At 36.7% G+C, this 18,932-nt stretch overlaps 1 protein-coding gene across 1 annotated transcript; it reads right to left on the minus strand.

Moving 5' to 3' along the window:
* Positions 1-1,119: 1,119 nt before the first annotated feature.
* On the minus strand, positions 1,120-18,804 carry LOC110372823 (HEAT repeat-containing protein 6). Its single transcript, XM_021329803.3, has 16 exons — positions 18,453-18,804; positions 18,107-18,355; positions 17,759-18,016; positions 17,322-17,531; positions 16,532-16,816; positions 15,974-16,185; positions 15,404-15,633; positions 14,789-15,129; positions 13,158-13,365; positions 12,505-12,668; positions 11,666-11,788; positions 10,358-10,482; positions 9,330-9,417; positions 3,593-3,817; positions 3,115-3,330; positions 1,120-2,653 (listed from the first exon to the last, which is right to left on the minus strand). The coding sequence occupies exons 1-16, from the start codon at positions 18,603-18,605 to the stop codon at positions 2,396-2,398; spliced, it is 3,345 nt and encodes a 1,114-aa protein (XP_021185478.3). The 5' UTR covers positions 18,606-18,804; the 3' UTR covers positions 1,120-2,395.
* Positions 18,805-18,932: the final 128 nt, after the last annotated feature.

Here is an 18,932-nt window from a genome sequence, read left to right on the forward strand (position 1 = left end):
ATAAGATTAATACCACTAAAGAAATACAGTCCACTATGTATGATGAATTATATTATCATTCATGTCGCGTATTTTATAGATAGGTCATCGATTTGCAGATAGCGCCGAACAGTAACTCGATTAGGTTTTTTTCCTATACTCGTGCTCATAATAAACAATAGATGTACGAATCTACTCGTTCCTATATAGATATTGTTATTCATAGTGGAACCTCGAAGGAAAATTTCGCAAGCCTTTTATTTTGGTAGGTATTTCTTATATCGTAGGACGTTAGTCGGGTTCAGAATGGCAGCTACGATATAAACCCGAAAATATATTCCTATAATGGATTTGTCACATTTTTATTAAAAGACTAGCCGTTTTCACGCGATTGCAACCACGTCCCGTGGGAACTACAACCACGTAACGGGATAAAATAGCCTTTGTCACTCAGGAAGAGCTTTCCAACAATGAAAGAATCTTTCAAAATCGGTTGAGTAGTTTCGTCTTTAGTAAATCAGTATAGATAAATGCGTAACACTGGAACGAATCTCAAGCCTAATTTCACAACATTATAGAAATAATTGCAATATTACATGTCACTTCAATGAACTAATTATGGGAAAATAAACGTGATATATGGTGACACCATCAGTCACAGTTAAAATGTTATCATTAGTTATGGCTAAAATTTTCGCTGGTCATGTTAAATGTTTTCATGAATTACATTTTAACTTGATTGCATTAGTTTGAGGAATTATCTTGAAACTGTGCATAAAGCTGAAGTTTGTATTCTAGTTTATCTGAGTGACTTATTACCTATATTATCAATCAGAGATATGTAAGTATATTCCTTTATTCATTTTCGATGACATTAAATAAAACAAAAGCTATTGTTAAATAAATTAAAATAATATTTATTTAGCTAGATTAGTATATAAAAAAAACTAATACAATAAATAATTTTCTTAATTAAAATAAACCTTAATTTTATTACAACATTGATACGCGGTTTTCGCAAGGAAAAACATAGCTTAAGAACATAAGCTTTTAAATATAATAATTTACTTTTTTAAGAGGAAGAACGGCGTACATACTAATTATAACGTTTCTTTCAACGCATTCGATTTTTCAACTGTCCTAAAAAAGCAAATTTGTAAAATGCTTTTGGCTGTTTATAGTCAAACTAATTGTCGTTGTGATAAGAGCCGGATTTAATTAAACCGTAGGTATTCCAATTTATTTTTATCACAATTTAGCACTGAAAACAAGCTATCAATAAAAAAAAAAAACTAAAATTAACACTAAGTTCACTAGTGTTATCACATTATTTTTAAAAAAGGTGCTACTGACATTGTCCTCCGCCTCTTTATATAAAAAATAAAACGTGTTTGTTACATATTCAAGTGATACCTATAACAAATAAGAGAAATAGGTAGACATAATGAAATGTGTATTTAGACTTAGAATTAAGATACAATTCAAATGGAAAACGTTGAAATATAGTAAATTGTCTCAAAGTTACATATCCTATAGGGCAGTTGAATGGCTTAATAACAATGTATAATGCCGATCTTTTTGCTTGATACTTTTTCATAGTCTTAAAATTTTACGTAACGTCTATCGCAGTTATAATCCCTTACTAGATAACATGATACCAGCAAGACCCTTGGAGTAACAGACCAAACATGCTTATCATTCAATTAATACAAAATTAAACCTTATTTCCTAATACAACAGTGTATACTTTTCTTTGTCAATACGACAGAAATATGTGCACAAATACTCCAAGTGACGTGTCGCTATAAAATGTTCCCACATGACTCATCATTACATATTGAGACTCACACTTTCTTGCAGTTCCTATTTCAAATCCCATTGGATTTCCACAAAAAAGGGCTTATCCCCTCCCCCCCCCCCAATAATATATCTATCTATTGATTTGCTTATCAGAGATAGAAATTTTACATTAACCCCACACAAGTTTTGTCAAATTATATAAAATATGGCCGTTTTCCCGCGGCTTCACCCGCATCCCGTGGGAGCTATTGCCCGCACCGGGATAAAATATGGACTATGTTACTCGCAGATAATATAGCTTTCCAATGGTGAAAGAATATTTGAAATCGGTCCAATAGTTTTTGAGGTTATCCATTACAACCAAACAAACAAAGTTTTCCTCTTTATAATATTAGTATAGATAGAATACTGGGGGACAGCCGTCAGCTGAAATAGCGCACCCCACTACCGCATTTACGCAAATAAAGCAAAACAATATGAATGGAAAAAATAATTAAAAAACGTCAGTGGTCGTGGGGCTCATCATTTCATCATATACAAGCTATGACTGCTAGGTACCATTCAGGGTGCCTTACTATAAGAGTTTTCAAGTTTTGATGCAATCCACATGTTGGAATTACATGTCCCATATAAATACATCTTGCAACATACTAAGCGTTTGCATTTGCGTTTCATTGCCCGCACATAAATCAACGGTGACGTACTTGGCTGCCTGCAGTATTCTCAAACACGACGTGTTTTCTGGTGGCAACTTCTGACAAACTTGCCTAAATATGGTCTTGGCGTAGTCGAAGTGAAATACTAGAGGATCGTAGATATCGGAGAGATCTGATGGTGTGAGAAGGCAGCATAAGTGGGCTAGAGTTAGGCATAGCTGGAACAAAAGAGACAGTTTATTTTTAAATTGTGGGGTTAAGTTGGCAGCTGACTGAATTGTGAATCAGAATGCAAATTATTGACGCAAAAAGCTGCTGCTGTGACGTTGGTCTCCGATTACGAACGAAGACATTAAATGACAGATTTATGGCTGGAGGAAACTAAAATGATATCAAAATTCTATTTAAGAACTGAGTGCAGACTAAAATATATGTCAATTACTTTCATTTTGAAGCACTTGTAGAATCTTTCTTATAATCACTACATAGTATAAAAAGAAATCGCTTTTTCTGTCCCTGTGTCCTCACACGAACTCATTTTTATGCGGTTTTTTAATAGATAGAGTGATTAAAGAGGAAGGTTTATATGAATGATAACATACCTACATTAAATAGTGGGGAAATACTGTTTTCCCGTGCGAAGCCGGGGCGGGTCGCTAATAGTTCTTTATTTACCAACCTGTTCAGTTAAGTTATCCTTATGCTTGTACTCGTTGAAATCATCAACATCGGCCACATTCTCCATGGCAGCTAGCACGCCCCTCCACACGAGCGCGTAATGTTCGCCATAGTGCGCGCGCGCAGATGGGGCGCGTAACGCCGACGCTGCGTTGATGCGAACCTTAAGGTTCTTGCACTCTTTCGCCAGAGTACATAGGCTGGAGAACACTAGGTTCTGAAAAAGAAAAAAAATGAAATAGGTCCAGGCATCTTCGAGAAATCGGGTAACAAGACAAAAAAGTTTTTTAAGGCGGTTTATTTGGGTAATCATAAGGAATTCAAACACAAAAAAGAAACATAAATAAAATCTCGTTGGGATTGATGACTATCGATAAAGATAATATTTTTTTGAATATTTAAAACAACACACTTTTTTTCTAACTATTCTTCTGCCAAAAAGATAAAACTATCTTCTAATCTACTCGATAAATATTTACCTGCCATCCACTAAACCCAGTGAAAAGCTCCTCATTCTTCATAGCATTACCCATCGCATAGCAGGCGTTCCACCGCACCTTCATATTGTTCACTTTGCAAGCGCAGTCCAAAAGCTTCCTTATTGCCGTCTCGCATAAGGACTTCATTTGCGTGTTCCTTGCTAGGGTATCACTCTTTATCAAGCGTAGGAGATTTCCAAGACCTCGGGTTGCACTCATTTTTACCTTTGGAGGGAAATATAAATTATTGATAACACGGAGGAAGGAAATATAGCGGAGATGCCATAATGAAGGTGTAATCAGTCACTCGAACTAACCAGGCCTTCGGGTTTCTTGTCGAATCAAAACCAATCTGTCAATTATTGGTCTTGATTGATTGGTTTTAATTTGAAAATAATGGGCGAGTTACATAGAAGGCGAGTAAGAGCACAGCTAGTAACCTAGTGCCTCGTGCCTGAACACATGCGCGGACGCGGTAATTTCTTAGGAGATTTTGCATTATGTCATCTCCACCAGTCATTTTGTTCTCCATGGGTAATAACCGTCAATTGTTTAGCGTGTATTCCAAGTATGTATATGCTGACGTCATTAGGAATATCGATCTGCTGAACATTGAACTTTCAGTTTGCAATGTCAAGATATTGAAAATTATACATCGTGTGTTTAGTCTTCATTAGATCAATTTATGTGAACATAAAATTAGCAGCATTGTTACTGCTAAAATACCCAAACTACTAGGTCATTATTGATTAAAATCTGAATCTAAGCCTTGACCGACAAACTATTCAAGTACCATCAGATTAAAAGATTAGTTGATAAGACAAGAGTATCTCTTCAAAATGAGTTCAAAGTTACTCCCCTGTCCGGTTAACGTTAGTTTTAGTTCAACAGAACATCCTGTCCAGATAGCAGGCCTATTAAACTTTCCATTAACTTAGAGATAAGAATGTTTTAATATCAGTGCAAGTTAGATGATAGGGAACACGAGCGAATGACCAGAGACCTCGTGTTGGTATACTGACCCGAAACTAGTGATTAGCTTTCTATATTTCCATAACAAAATTTTATTTATATTTAGAATTGTCACTATGTAGTAAATGATTCAGTGTAGTAATTAGATAGTAGTCTCTTTTGTTTATACTTGAAGTGATTTATTGCTGATATAAAAGTCTATAAAGTTGCGATAATCTATGCAGTATGTGCAGACAAATTAGAAAAGATGATATGCGATATCACTACATTAGTCGTAGATTTAGAATAGTCTGATATCCATATGGATGCCATATAAAAATGAATGAACATTTTCTGTCACAATGTGTAACGGGTTAAAACTGTATTATTTCTTTCCTTGCTTACAATAAGGTAAACGTACCAATAGTCGTCGGATTTCGGAAATCGCTGACTTTGAAGCGCTACTGTGCGTTAAATATTCAATAGAAAATGAAAATTTTTGCATGACGTGATAGAGTATTTATTCGTTATTCTAATTAACTAATGTTTTATTAATAATTTTGATGGATTTATGTACTTATTAAGGCAAAAGTAAAAAAAGGGCGATTTGTACCAATAGTCGTCTGATTTGTACGGATACTCGTCAAATATTCCCAGTACTCGTCAACTTTTAATGCTAATCTAAACTCTCTGCCCTTGAACATAAAGTTCAAGTTATGTACACTTTTTTGTGCTTGAATTTGTTTAGCACACTTGTGCCTTTGAAACATAATTTGTTAGAAGGGCAGGTATTCAATAAAACAGATATATAGTTGCATTTTAATTTATATCCCTATCTATCAATCGCTTGGAATCACAAAATCAGTCTATAATATATATGTTATATTTCTTAATTATAATAACCATGCAGACATGTGCATATGTAGCACGAGTAAAATTAAAATATTTAAATTTTAAAATAAAATAATTAGTTTTCACAAAAAATAAAAGCCACATTGATTATATAGCTTTCCGCGAAATAATTACTAACATTCATAAATATGTGGGTAAGGATGTCATTCATCAGAACTTTGTACTGCTTAGCGCATGCTAAGTAAGATTTGCAAAGATCAAACTTTGCAATCAAAATTTGCAAGTTCAAACTGTCTGAACAGTTATATGTTTTAAATGTATAAAACAAAATTATGATTACAACTAAGCGTTCAACAGGGCATCTGAGGCGGATGACGGGGAGTAGCGTCCCCGCGGGGCTATACATCCGAGTGTTCCAGGGAGAGTATACTGAATTCCATCTCCGGCCGGCCGGAGTGAAGCATAACGGGGGATAGGTCTCCCGCCTCTTGGCTTGCCTTCATTGGCCGACCAGAGTGGAGTCGCTAGAGCAGGGTTAGTAGCCCTGCTTGGAGGGTAGGTGCCTCGTGGTAAGTGGCGAGTGGGCCGGTGATGCTGGACCCACAGGGAGCGCGTGATCTGCGTTTAAAGTCCGCCGAGGTATCCTCACCCTTCAGCCGCTCATGTACCTGTTGCCCTCTTGTTGCTATTCAGTGACTGATTCCCGGGGTAGGCCAGTAAGTGAGCTGGCGAGTCTCCACCTGGCATTTTTACGTGTGCAAACATTGTTATCGGCAGGTGCCATAGTTCCCTTAGTAATCCCCATTCCCAGTCCATTAGCATCCCATCCCAATAGCCCTAGTAGTTTTATTCCATATTTAGCAATAGTTTATAACACAGAACCGGGGATTGTCCTTGGGTACGTTTCTATAATGTATACAGCGATAATCGTCGGTTTTGTGTTGCCATTTCATTAAAGTTGTCTCAAAGGGGCTTCATCGTGTTGGCTTCGGCCCCACGTTCGCCTTCCAAAAATCCGGGACTCTGTAGTCCCGTGGTCGGGTAGAAACATACAAGATAATATCTGATAATAATCTTAATTAGCCCCGCAGGACATCTGAAGCGGATGACGGGGAGTAGCGACCCCGCGGGGCTGTATATACCAAGTACTCCAGGGAGAGTATACTGTCCCTGTCCTGCTTCACTCCGGCTGGCCGGAGTGAAGCATGACGGAGGATAGGTCTCCCGCCTCTGGCTTGCCTTTATTGGCCGTCCAGAGTGGAGTCGCTAGAGCAGGGTTAGTAGCCTGGCTCGGAGGGTAGGTGCCTCGTGGTAAGTGACGGTTGAGCCGGTGATGCTGGACCCGCAGGGAGCGCGTGATCTGCGTTTAAAGTCCGCCGCGGTATCCTCACCCTTCAGCCGCTCATGTCCTCTTGTTGATAATCAGTGACTGAGTCCCAGGGGGCCAGTAAGTGAGCTATGGCGAGCCTCCACCTGCCATTTTAACATGTATTTTATACATTGTCATCGGCAGGTGCCATAGTTCCTATAGTTTCCTATATTCTAATCCACTAACATCCCAACGCAATAGCCCAAGTAGTTTTCCTCCATAGTTAACAATAGTTTAGCACAGAACCAGGGATTGTCCTTGGGTTCATTTCTATAGTATATTTATACAGGGATAATTGTCGGTTTTGTGTCACCATTTCATTAATGTTGTTTTAAAAGGGCCTTTTTAAATTTTCTTGCTGCATCTGATGTTGTGGCCCCTTGATTTACAGCTTCTATGACTTTTAAAAGGCCCTCTTGCTTGTAGTTTCTTTCAGTCATGATTTGCTATTAAAATTACGAGCATGCAATCACTAGGTACATACAATTTTAAATAAAAAAATCTTACTTAAGATTACTCTTTACCCATCAATATTGAATACGACAAGCAAAGAAGTGACAGCGATGGAAGCTTTGTCATCTTAGTTTTAAAACTAATTTTAATATTTTTGGCGTCAAAACTAGTTGAATGACATAATTTTTATACAGGCGCTATTAAGGCACGTTAGGGAGACGCGGTACAATACGCGTGACGACATGCAGTTATTTCTAACAAAAAGCATAGTGTAAGAACAGTCAATTTTTGCTTACCACAAATTGTAATCCAAGCGTACAAAGGCTAGTGGTAGACCTACTTGTACCCAAAGCGGTAGATATGTATCGCGTGTCCTTAATCGAATGGCGGAGGATTACAGTGGCCAATATATAACTAAAAAAAACACTCGCAGAAAGTGCATAAGTACTTATAGAAAACAGGGAATTTAACCATTAAGAAACATATTAATTGAATAGAATAACATAACTGTGAACGTGCATCTAGAACCAGCAGAGTAAAATTTACCCCTAAGAAAAAGCTTAAAAGAAACGCAGTTTTATCAACAAAATGTAGTCTAAACCTTAAATATGTTTGTTATAGAGAGTTAACAATTTTGTAAAAGTCCCGATATTAGCTATTTATTCGCATTTTGTACTGTAAAACACAAAATATCCTCATTATGACGAGATTAGGTGCAACTTTTGAGCATGTCCCAGTAGTCATCATAATAATTGTAAAATTGACGGGTTTTGGGTCAAATTGGAGTTTTAAAGTACCAATAGATGTCACATTAAAAAAATATATCTTCTATGTTAAAAGTATTCCAAATTGCATATTACATCGTTAGCAAATAAACTTAACTATCTAATTAAACAAAGAAACATACCACAGACCCCACTGGAGTTATGTAAATCAAAACACAAAACCACGTGCTGAGTTTCATTTTTGACAGCTGAACTTCACGAAAATACGATTTTGTTAGGGCACACACGTTTTGATTAACATATCTCCGATGCCATGACTGTTAAAACCCCGTATTGTCATTTCAATTGTGCAATATATTATCAACAATATGTTGACATATAAACCGGCCCATTTTAAGTTCTGTAGAAATAATAAATAAAAGTTTTTAGATTAATTGACGACTATTGGGGCATGACGACTTCACCCGCGTTTACCTTATACTATTGTGTGGCAACCGGTAGTGTAGTCGTCTCTCAATGCGATAAAAATATGTAGGTAATGCTCATATCTATCAGACCCCCGCAGTTTCGATGGTACTCATAACACTACAGTTTTATGACCACATTATCGACCTAATATTGTCACCCGTATTTATTTGTACAGGCAATCTTTGATGCAGTTGCCCATGTAGACATGAATATTCGCAGTTCATGTTGCTAAAGACAGTTGAAAATCTAATCATACAACTATTTCGGTGGTAAGGTTATTAAAAACATTAGACTAAACATGAATGGACCACGACTTTATCACACAACTATAACTTAAATAAATAAAAAAAAAAACTTTAAAAGAGCGTGACCTTAAAGCTATTTATTTTAGGACAACAGCAATCCTCAACGATCATGAATCATCCGCGTGATAGTATATTTTTCTTTGACCACGCAGACGTATTGTTTTCGTGCGCAAACCACACGCAAGTCTCGATAAGACAAAACATCGCAAATTATTGTTTAAACATACTATTTCATCCCCGCGGTTACACTCACACACTAAGAAACTTCATCCGGTAACAGAACCAAAAAAAATACCCTGTAACTTTTTAACCAGGATATCAACTATCTCTACACCAAATTACATGTAAATTCGTTTATCCGTTTTATCTTCAAATGGAAAAAAAAATCGAGATAATAATATTAGTTTTACACTAGACATTTTCACGCGATTCCACCCTAGGCCCGTGGGAACTTCTACCCATACATGTTACTCGGGAATAGTGTAGCTTTCCAATAGTGAAATTATTTTTCAAATCGATTCAGTACTTTCGAATCCGTTTGGAGCACAAAAAACAAAAAAAAAGTTTCCTCTTTATAATATTAGTGTGATACAATATTACGTTGTTAGGGTTACCTTATCATTGTCCGCGGCGCACTCTATGCTGACCTCTAGCAAGCGAACCAGGAGGGCGTCGTCTATGTCGTCACATTCCGGCTCCTCTCTGGTGTATTAAAATATTTAAATTTAAAAAGAAGTCTATTGGACCATGCACGAGGAAAAATATGTTTTTTTCATACTTTTACTATAGGACAATTCGAACCATTTACTCGTGCGTCGAAAAAAATATAATTAAAAATAAAAAGTATAATTAAAAAAATCAAATACTGTATGAGCTTTTGAATCAGCAACATTGATTTAATTAGATCAAACAAAAGAATAGAATAAACGACATTATTAAATAGACGACCGACCATGAACTCAATGAATTATGAGGGCTATATTTTTTAACCATAAGCATATAAAGAACCTACACTAAAGATAAATTGTATAATTGCATTGGATTTTCAGTAAATTGCTTGGATAAAAGATACTAACTCCGTGTGTAAATAATTACGTCAAACACATACAGATTACTTTTTGCACTTTGCCTGTGTATTTGATCTATGACATTTATTTGGTGGTTTCCATTGTGAAGTAATACGTAGGTGGACTGACAATGTTCTCAGTTGATGTCATATTTTCAACTTTACTGCTTATGATATAATGTCTCCCATAACGGGCCTGCTAGAAGAAATTTCATTAGAGATAAGCTGTGCCCTTGTACAATTTTTTCTATTATTTATTATTGTTTGTGTTTTATGTGTACAAAACTGTTAAATAAATAAATGTCTAGGCTTACTTTTTTTAACTGTCACAACTGTAGATTACAAATGAATGTGTTACAGTCAATATTATAACTGCCAAAGTAATGCGTTTTCAGAAACACAAAGGCTCCATAAATGTTGATGATTTAATTCTAAATCGACATCTCATCAAGGCTTACATACTAATATAACTACCTACTTATTTAAAACCTCCTTGCACAGGTTTAATATTCCCGCCCTAACCAGAAAAAAAATACTGGCTGTATTCTAAATTCAAACTTAAGTAGCAGAACTTACAAGTTTAAAACTAAAGCGTCACAAAGGTTGCCCAGAGCCCAGGCCGCCTTGATTCTCACAACCAGAATAGGTTCAGCTAAGGCACGAAGTATATTCTCTCCGCAATCGCTTACAAAGCAGATATCCTGAAACAAAATCATTGTATGAATTCATAGAATATTATATTGTTTAGTGTGAAAAGCTGATCGTAAACAAAGGAATGTCGCGCAGTAATACAGAATATCGTGTAGTGATTGTATGTACTTTCTAAGTATATCTTAGACACCAATGACTGTGTTTCGGATGGCACGTTAAACTGTAGGTCCCGGCTGTCATTGAACATCCTTGGCAGTCGTTACGGGTAGTCAGAAGCCAGTAAGTCTGACACCAGTCTAACCAAGGGGTATTGGGTTGCCCGGGTAACTGGGTTGAGGAGGTCAGGCAGGGCAGTCGCTCCTTGTAAAGCACTGGTACTCAGCTACATCCGGTTAGACTGGAAGCCGACCCCAACATAGTTTGGGAAAAAGGCTCGGAGGATGTGTAGTGATTTAAAAGAGGTTTAACTAGCGTAGTCACTTTTGGAATTTCTCTTTTGTCGTGGGTCTTAAGTCTTAAGTGCGCCTGCACCTAGTTCTAAGCCGGCTAAAGTTAGGTGTAGATTGTCATAAGCATATAAATCTTTATGTACTTTTTATTTACTCTTCTGTTTACCTATTTAGTTCTATAAATACTTTCTTATATTTTAAATCTGTGCAAATAAATGAAAGTTCAAAGACTACCACGCCATATAGTGGGTTCAATTGGACAATTGACCTAATTCTACGACCATGAGTTGTTATGTTATACAATGCTTATATAGGCCTCATGCGTAGGTAAGAACCGATTTTTTTTCCTGTCTATCCTTTCGATTATTATTATTGAAGATGTTTGTTTGTCACCAAACTAAGATCATTTTAGAATAAAAATAGTTCTCAATCCGTAACCACGGAACTAATACAAGTTCCTAATGACCAGATGAAAATCTCACATCTTCTTGTCAACAAGCGTTGTTGACTGTTTAGTCATCAGCAACAACGAATGTTTATTCGTTTTTCGAAAACACTTTTTATCGTTTACAAACAGCTTTAGGTACCTTTTTGTGGAAAATCATCGTGACCCGAAGGGTCATTCATATACCTACTTAATCCCAGTGGGACACAACTCTGGGAGGAATACACTTCCTTCCAGTGTACCCACAGCCTGTAACCCTTTGAATATCAAGGCTGCGGTCTTTCTTACAAGCTGTGGTCAAGCAAATATTATCTAGTATCTAAGTAATAATGTACTTACTTCTCTTAGAGTCCGGTACATGACAAGCATAGCCAGCGCCCGCACCGCGGCCGCGCGTACCGTCGCCTCCTCGTCACTGCACGAGCCGATCAGCAACGTGCAGCATAGCACTTGTACGCGACGCTGTACACATAAAATAAACCTTTTCAGTAATCCTTACTAATTAGATCAAAATAACATATAGGCAAATTTTTTATCTGGGCGTAGGAAAGTTCTCTCTGGAAGCAGGTGAAATCGCGTGCGGAAACTAGAGTTTTTAATAAATCAAGTATTTTTCGGTTCATTTATAGTGTATTCGATTCTATATGTACCTAAAATCCGCAGTTGCACTTGTATCTTAAAGGCAACTTTTATACGTCCTTCCCCAGAGTTCAAAATGTCTCGACATAAAAAATCACATTTACCCCAAAAGTGAAGTAATTAGTGAAGAATAATTTTTCAAAATCAAACTCTGACGTGCGCGTAATTCGACCCTTAACACCACTATCTCCAATAACAGTTAAGCATGTCTGAACTTTTAAATATAAAACGTGTACACGTTTATAAAGCATGACCAAATGACGTACTCTTAGGCTGTCATTCAAACATCTTTGGCAGTCGCTACGGGTAGTCTGAAGCCAGTAAGTCTGACAACCTGTCTCACCAAGGGGTACTGGGTTGCCCGGGTAACTGGGTTGAGGTCAGATAGACAGATGCACATTGTAAAACACTGGTACTCAGCTGCATCTAGTTAGACTGGAAGCCGACCCCAACATAGTTAGGAAAAGGCAGGCCAAAAGAAAAGACATACTACTACTAAAAAAATACTTTTAAAATTGAATATGGGATTCCAAACTCACCGGTAATTCTTTAAATGACCTCTCCCCGATGTTGGCTATACAGTCGCAGACCACGGCCTTAGCTGGCGATGTCTCGTGGCATTGAAGGACGGTAGACAGTGGCATCACCAACTTCTCCCACATGTATACGCAGTGACTCAGTGGCGGTGATCTGTCTATTTGCTCTGGAAAATTAGTAAAGAGATTGTAGAATTCATTTTGTGTGTGTTTTGGTAGCGCTATAAACTTCCAAATTATAAATTGATTATGTTTAAGCTATTTATAAAGGCAGACCTTTCATTTGGATAGACAGCGTAGCATCAATGAGTTCAGTTACGAGGGACAAGTATATATCCTCATTAGAATGTACTCCATACCCCAAGTTGTAAAACCTTTCATATAAAATGCCCTCGAAATCCAAAGCAGTTTTAAACCGACTTCAAAAAAGGAGGTTCTCAGTTTGACCTGTATGTATGTTTGTATTCTATTGTCTCACCTTTGACTTGTATTTGTTAGTCTTAGGAAAAGGTTTTAGGTATATTACTATATGTAGCTTGTATATTTAATAAAAGTAGGTAATTACCATGAACATACCCACATATTTCGAATTCCCCACAATATTCAATAAAATTTCCACCTACACACACAAAACAAAAAAAGTAACAAGTCCTTACCCAATTTCTGCAGTCCATCTCCAATAATACTAATAGCGCTAGCCGACTGCATCACCACATCCTGATGCTCATGTTGTAGCATCTCGCATAGAATATCACCCAGCAATGTCACGTGAGAGTGAAGGAGTTCTTGAAGGTGGTGGAACGCCACTGCAGATAATACTTGTAGGGACTCCAGGATTATTGGAATCGCTGATGGTTTTATTCGCTGGAAGAAAGAATTGTACAAGAAGACTATAAGGTTTAGATGAATATTAATTATTACAAGATTAGTACTAGGTGTTGGACTGGTAGTTGGTGGTGTCTGTCTTGTTTTCTAAAAGTAAGTTAAGTATTATATTGAGCCTGTTGGTGGGTGATTAGTCTTTTTCCAAGGGAGGTTGAGCAATACTAGAGTAGTTTTGTTTAGTAATCCAAGAAGGATACTTCCCTAAAGCCTTACTTTGAGATTGATCAATCTTTACACATACTATGTATACCCTTAAAACTTAAAACCCTTATGAAAACAATATTTTGCCTAGGTTCCCCTATACTCTAAAAGGGTCTTACTTATAGGTGGGATGTTTTCGAAAGACACTTTTTAAATATGTACTTAAATTCATGGATAAAGATGAAATTAAGTGCAACAATAAATTATCTTAGCGATGCTGCGTGTCCCTTTGAACTAAAATTACCACTAATTGAGAAGTAATTGTTGACAAGACAATTGATTTATAAGACAACACTTTAATCAAGGCTTCGTGAGCTAAATATAGAGTTACGATCTGACGCCGTGGGCCGTGCCCCCTGTAACTTGATAATAAATCAATCGTTTGCCTTAAGTGGACCATCGTCATTTAATAGCTTATAAATACGAATTGATATCATCGATCTTCTATAGAATCTTGATACTTTAAACAGTGTTATAAAATGTGTCTAGTCATTCCGTAGTCTTAAATAATAGCTTGTTTGGAAAAATATGAACCAAAAAGTTACTTATAATGGTAACTAATTATGTTATTTTTCGTTTTTTTGCACACCAACTTCATTTGTTTGTTTTATTTCAAAACAAATAATATTTACATTTTATAACCAGATTACTCGTACCCATAAGTCAAAATCCAGTAATAACCAGTATTAAGATATTTACAAGAAAAAATCCGGATTTTTAACACTGGTATCCAGTTTTAACAAGAACGTTGATAACCAGGTTCACCCTAAATAAAAGTTAACGCACGAAATGTAGGCAACCGGATTGTTTACAATGCTATTTATTTATCAGAAATATTAAAACTACCTACGAAAATACTTTTGGTAAGGTAGCGGAGGTATATGTGGATATGTTAGTAAACCTACAATTAATAGGTACTTTTGGTAAATACCTACAATTTATTTTTGTATCCCTCAAAATCTTTTGATAGGAAAACTTAACTCTATCTAACCCTCTTTCAGAGGCGCGGTGCGGATCTAATGTAGTGGGACTGTTGGCATGCCTACCGGCCCACAACTTTACGGCTTCTTACGGCTACTACGACTTACACGGCTAATTTACTTGTGTCATCACACTTATTACTTTTTTTTAACGTACAGTGTCCTCTATGTTGTCCTTTATTTACTCCCACTTGACCATAATCAAAATAAATAAAACTCACCACAACTTCATTTCCTCTAAAAATCCAACCCATATTCTTGAAACAGATATCCAGAATCCAGCTTCTAAAATAATGACCTTCCTCTACCTCTTTCTCGCCACTTTTAGCCTGATGTTCAACAGCGGTGAACATTTCATCATCAGAGTATCCTTCTTCGAAGTCATCACATTCTTCTGCATCAATTTTGTGGGTAGTAAAGGTCACTTTGGAAGAGCTCATGGAAGTAGTTATTTTGGAAGGCACTGCATCTTTTTCAACTGCTTTTAGAACTTCGTCTACTTTGGGATCGACGGAAAGAACGCATCCCATTGTGATTAAGGCACCGACTTGTAGTGTTACATCTGAAAGTTTATTTGATCTAATGAGGTCAATGAACTTAATCTGACAACCAGTCAGCTAGGTAAATCTTGACAAGGATGAATATACGGGATACATAGTTCCTTTATACATTATATTGTCTCCCATCGAACTTGCTGCTCAAGATAGAAATGAGTGTCATATGCAAGCCCTATTAACCTGGTCAGGGAAAACAAGATGTCATCATCATCTATCAACAGTATTGTAGTAACCGTAACTCTGATTATTTTTAAGCTGTTTCAGAGATAAAACACATACCTCTATGCACCAAGAACTTCCTAGTTGACATAACGAGCTGACTGATAAGTCCCTCCTTCATCTTATGATAGGGCGTGGCCTGCACTAGCGCTGCGCAACATTTCAGCGCGACTATGATCACCGCGTGACTTCTCTCGCTGTCCAGAATACTGGTGAACACCTTGTGAAGACATGTGATCATGTAGCCCAGAGATTCCGAGAACGGGATGAAAGACGATCTATCCTTTTTGCTGAAATTTAATTTTGATATTCCATCAGTACAACCATTCAATTCATTTATAAATACAAAAGAAACTCGTGTTAGTTACACATTTTATAACTTAAGAATGGCTGAACCATTTAAGCTGAAAATAAGAGGGGAGATAGCTTAGAACGGAAAAAGGACACAGGATAGTTTTTGTCACCGTCCAGCTACGGCTGCGGGTGAAACCGCGGGGGGAAGCTCGTTTAATATAAAAAGACATTGTTATTTTGGCATTTTGCAGAATTTCGAACTAATACTATTGTATAAGTATAAGTGCACAGCACAACATCCACTTAAGTATCTTTCTAAAACACAGTTTGCCTTACCTACTCTCAGCATGAGACAAAAATATCCTGGACCTAGACAGAAGTGCCAACATGACACTGAGCACGCTCGCTCGACTGCTGGCAATGGGGTCCGTGACAGCGCAGTATGCCAATGTCTTCTTAGCCGAGGCACTGGCTGACCAATTAGCGGGATCCGGCGAATCAGGCAAAAGCGCCCACCAGTAACCAAATATTTCACGCTTTTGTTTTACCTGAAATTTTTCGTTTCATATAGGTATTTATTTTCTATATAGTTTATTAGGTACACCACATACAGTTTTACATTTTTGATCTTAAAAGTAGGTGACATAATGGGCGATCTTATCACTAAGATTCATTGATCTGGATAATTGGCATGCTTTCCAATTGACGGTAGTGGTGATGTGGGATATTAGAAAGCTTGTTTCCAACACCTATATTCATGAAGAATTTTCTGTGATTGATTGGAAGCTGTGTGAAAAGTAACCTGAATAAGTTATTGTGTATTTAGGTTTTCAAATACTAATTAAAATAAACGCATATACCTGCTCCGTTCCGTCGTGGGTAAAAAACACTTACTTTAACCAAAACCAGGAGGAGGTTAGAAGCACTTTGTCTAACTCTAGACTTCAAAGCAATCAGTTTAACTTCTCTGCTATTCTCCACATCAGACATGTCAGAATCACTAGTCAAAGCCCAGGTGTTCTTGGCTTTTTGAGGCTCCAAGTAGTTCCGACTTGCCGGCTTGTAAGCAGAATTATTTTCAAAATTGTCAACATCCTTCATGAGACTGTGGTCCGACACAGGAATTTCTTTCTTTAAGCTTTCTATTGCATTATTTCTTTGCTTGCGTAGTTTTTGTTTCTGTAATTTGAAATTTTTTTTTTTATTAATAGTACATAATGGCATTACAAGTCAAAGTCAGTAAAAAGTTGTGGTGGCCTAGTGGGTAAAGAGCCAACCTCTCGAGTATGAAGGCGTGAGTTCGATTCCAGGTCAGGCAAGTTCCAATGAAACTTTTCTAAGTTTGTATGTACTTTCTAAGATATTATCTTGGACACCAATGACTGTGTTTCGGATCGCACGTTTAACTGTAGGTCCTTGCTGTCATTGAACTTCCTTGCTGGCAGTCGTTACGGGTAGTCGTAGTAGCCCTTTAATCTGACGCCAGTCTTCACCAAGGGTTATCGCGTTGCCGGGTAAAAGCTAAATCCGGTTAGACTGGAAGCCGACCCCAACATAGTTGAAAGAACAAGGCTCGGAGATGGACATAATGGCATTACAAAATTCAATGCTTAGGTAGCATATATGTTTTTTAAAATCTTTTACTACTGAAAATACTTTTTCTTTACAGAGCATTTACATTTACCTTTCCACCCTTTGGATTAGGAGTTCGGACCTCCGGCACCATAGCTATGGACTGTTGAGCAGGCATTATTTTCTCAGGTGGGCCAGTCTGGGTGACCAGTCCATAGAGTATAAAATATCTACAGATCCCCATCACCTCGGGCAGAGGTATGTTTATGTTGAGATCATTGAAATACAGTTGTGATAGAACCCTCAATGCAGATATTACTACCTGTAAACAAAATATATGTTGCTTTTAGACCTTAGGTACAATAGCGTGTGTCATAGTCATGTAAAAAAAAATTTAATTAAGTAATTTTCTTATTTTTATGATTCAATATTTTTTTCTTCCACTTCTTACTTTCCAAAGATAAGTAGTGAAAGATTTGCTTGTTAAGAATTTTAATCAGTAGAAAATAATGGCAATATTTCAATAAGTGTAGTAGATTCATAACGTACCTTACAATACAGAAATTCATCTTGAGATTTGGAATATCCTTTCATTAAAAACTTAACAACTATTTCAGAGATTAGCTCTTTGAGTGCCGGAGCCACAATTGTTTCATTTTTACCATCATCCGTAGTTGAAATAATGCATATAATGCATTTCAACACCATCAAAGGAATTTGTAAACTGTTTTGAACTTTCAGCTCAGTCTTAGTTGAATCAATTAGCTTTGTGAGAATTCCTTGATATCCTATTAGCTGCTCCGTGAACTGTAAAATAAAATTATAATTACAAATGCTAAGCTGCAAAAGTTTGCAGTCCATCACAGTATTCTCTATGGTTGAGAAATACAGACTCACCTTATAACTTGCATTTGGATAAGACTGCAAGATACACTGCAGACTATGAAGAATATCAGGCAACACAATATCTGTGCACTTCTTCATGCACTCAATGTGCCATGAAATAACTTTCCATAAGTAATCAGTTTCAAACTGTAAGTTTTGTTTTATTATTATACTGTTTATTAGATGTGATGCTTTAGCCACTAAAAACTCATCTGCGGGCTTCACGTTTAGGCAAAGAGCTGTTATCAAGGCTGCAGCGTCCTGGAAAATACGTAGTTATTTTAAATAGAGTCATTGTTTAATTTTAAACTTTGTTTCTGAAGTGCAAGATGTGATACAGATAACCTATGAATCTTACATGTTTCCGTACAAATAAATCCACTTTATATGGCTTTGCATTCAGCTCATCTACTAGTTTATTAGCTTTTTCTCTACTGAATTCTTTTAAATACAATAGATTACAAAGTTCACCGCATATTGTAGAAAAACTCTGAGTGTGTGTAGTATTCATGTTTTTATTTAATTCGAGAAACTTATGACGACAGTCATTGAATTTCCAAAATTGATGAGCTTATAATGCTTAACACATCTTATAATTACGTTTAAATCAATATTATTTTGGGTAATTAGTAAAATCATAACAGATGTATCAGATTTTTGTGTTTATGACTTCAGTGACAGTACATCACACATGTTTGACACTCGTAGCATTTGACATCATTTGACATTGATACATTGTGACAATGCCATTGACAATGCTGAGACAGATAAAATTCGTTTGTAAACTGCGAAAGATTTAAATAATTATTAAAAATTTACTTAATATTTATTTACATTT

Source organism: Helicoverpa armigera, chromosome 8, assembly GCF_030705265.1.
Source record: "Helicoverpa armigera isolate CAAS_96S chromosome 8, ASM3070526v1, whole genome shotgun sequence".
NCBI classification, from domain to species: domain Eukaryota; kingdom Metazoa; phylum Arthropoda; class Insecta; order Lepidoptera; family Noctuidae; genus Helicoverpa; species Helicoverpa armigera.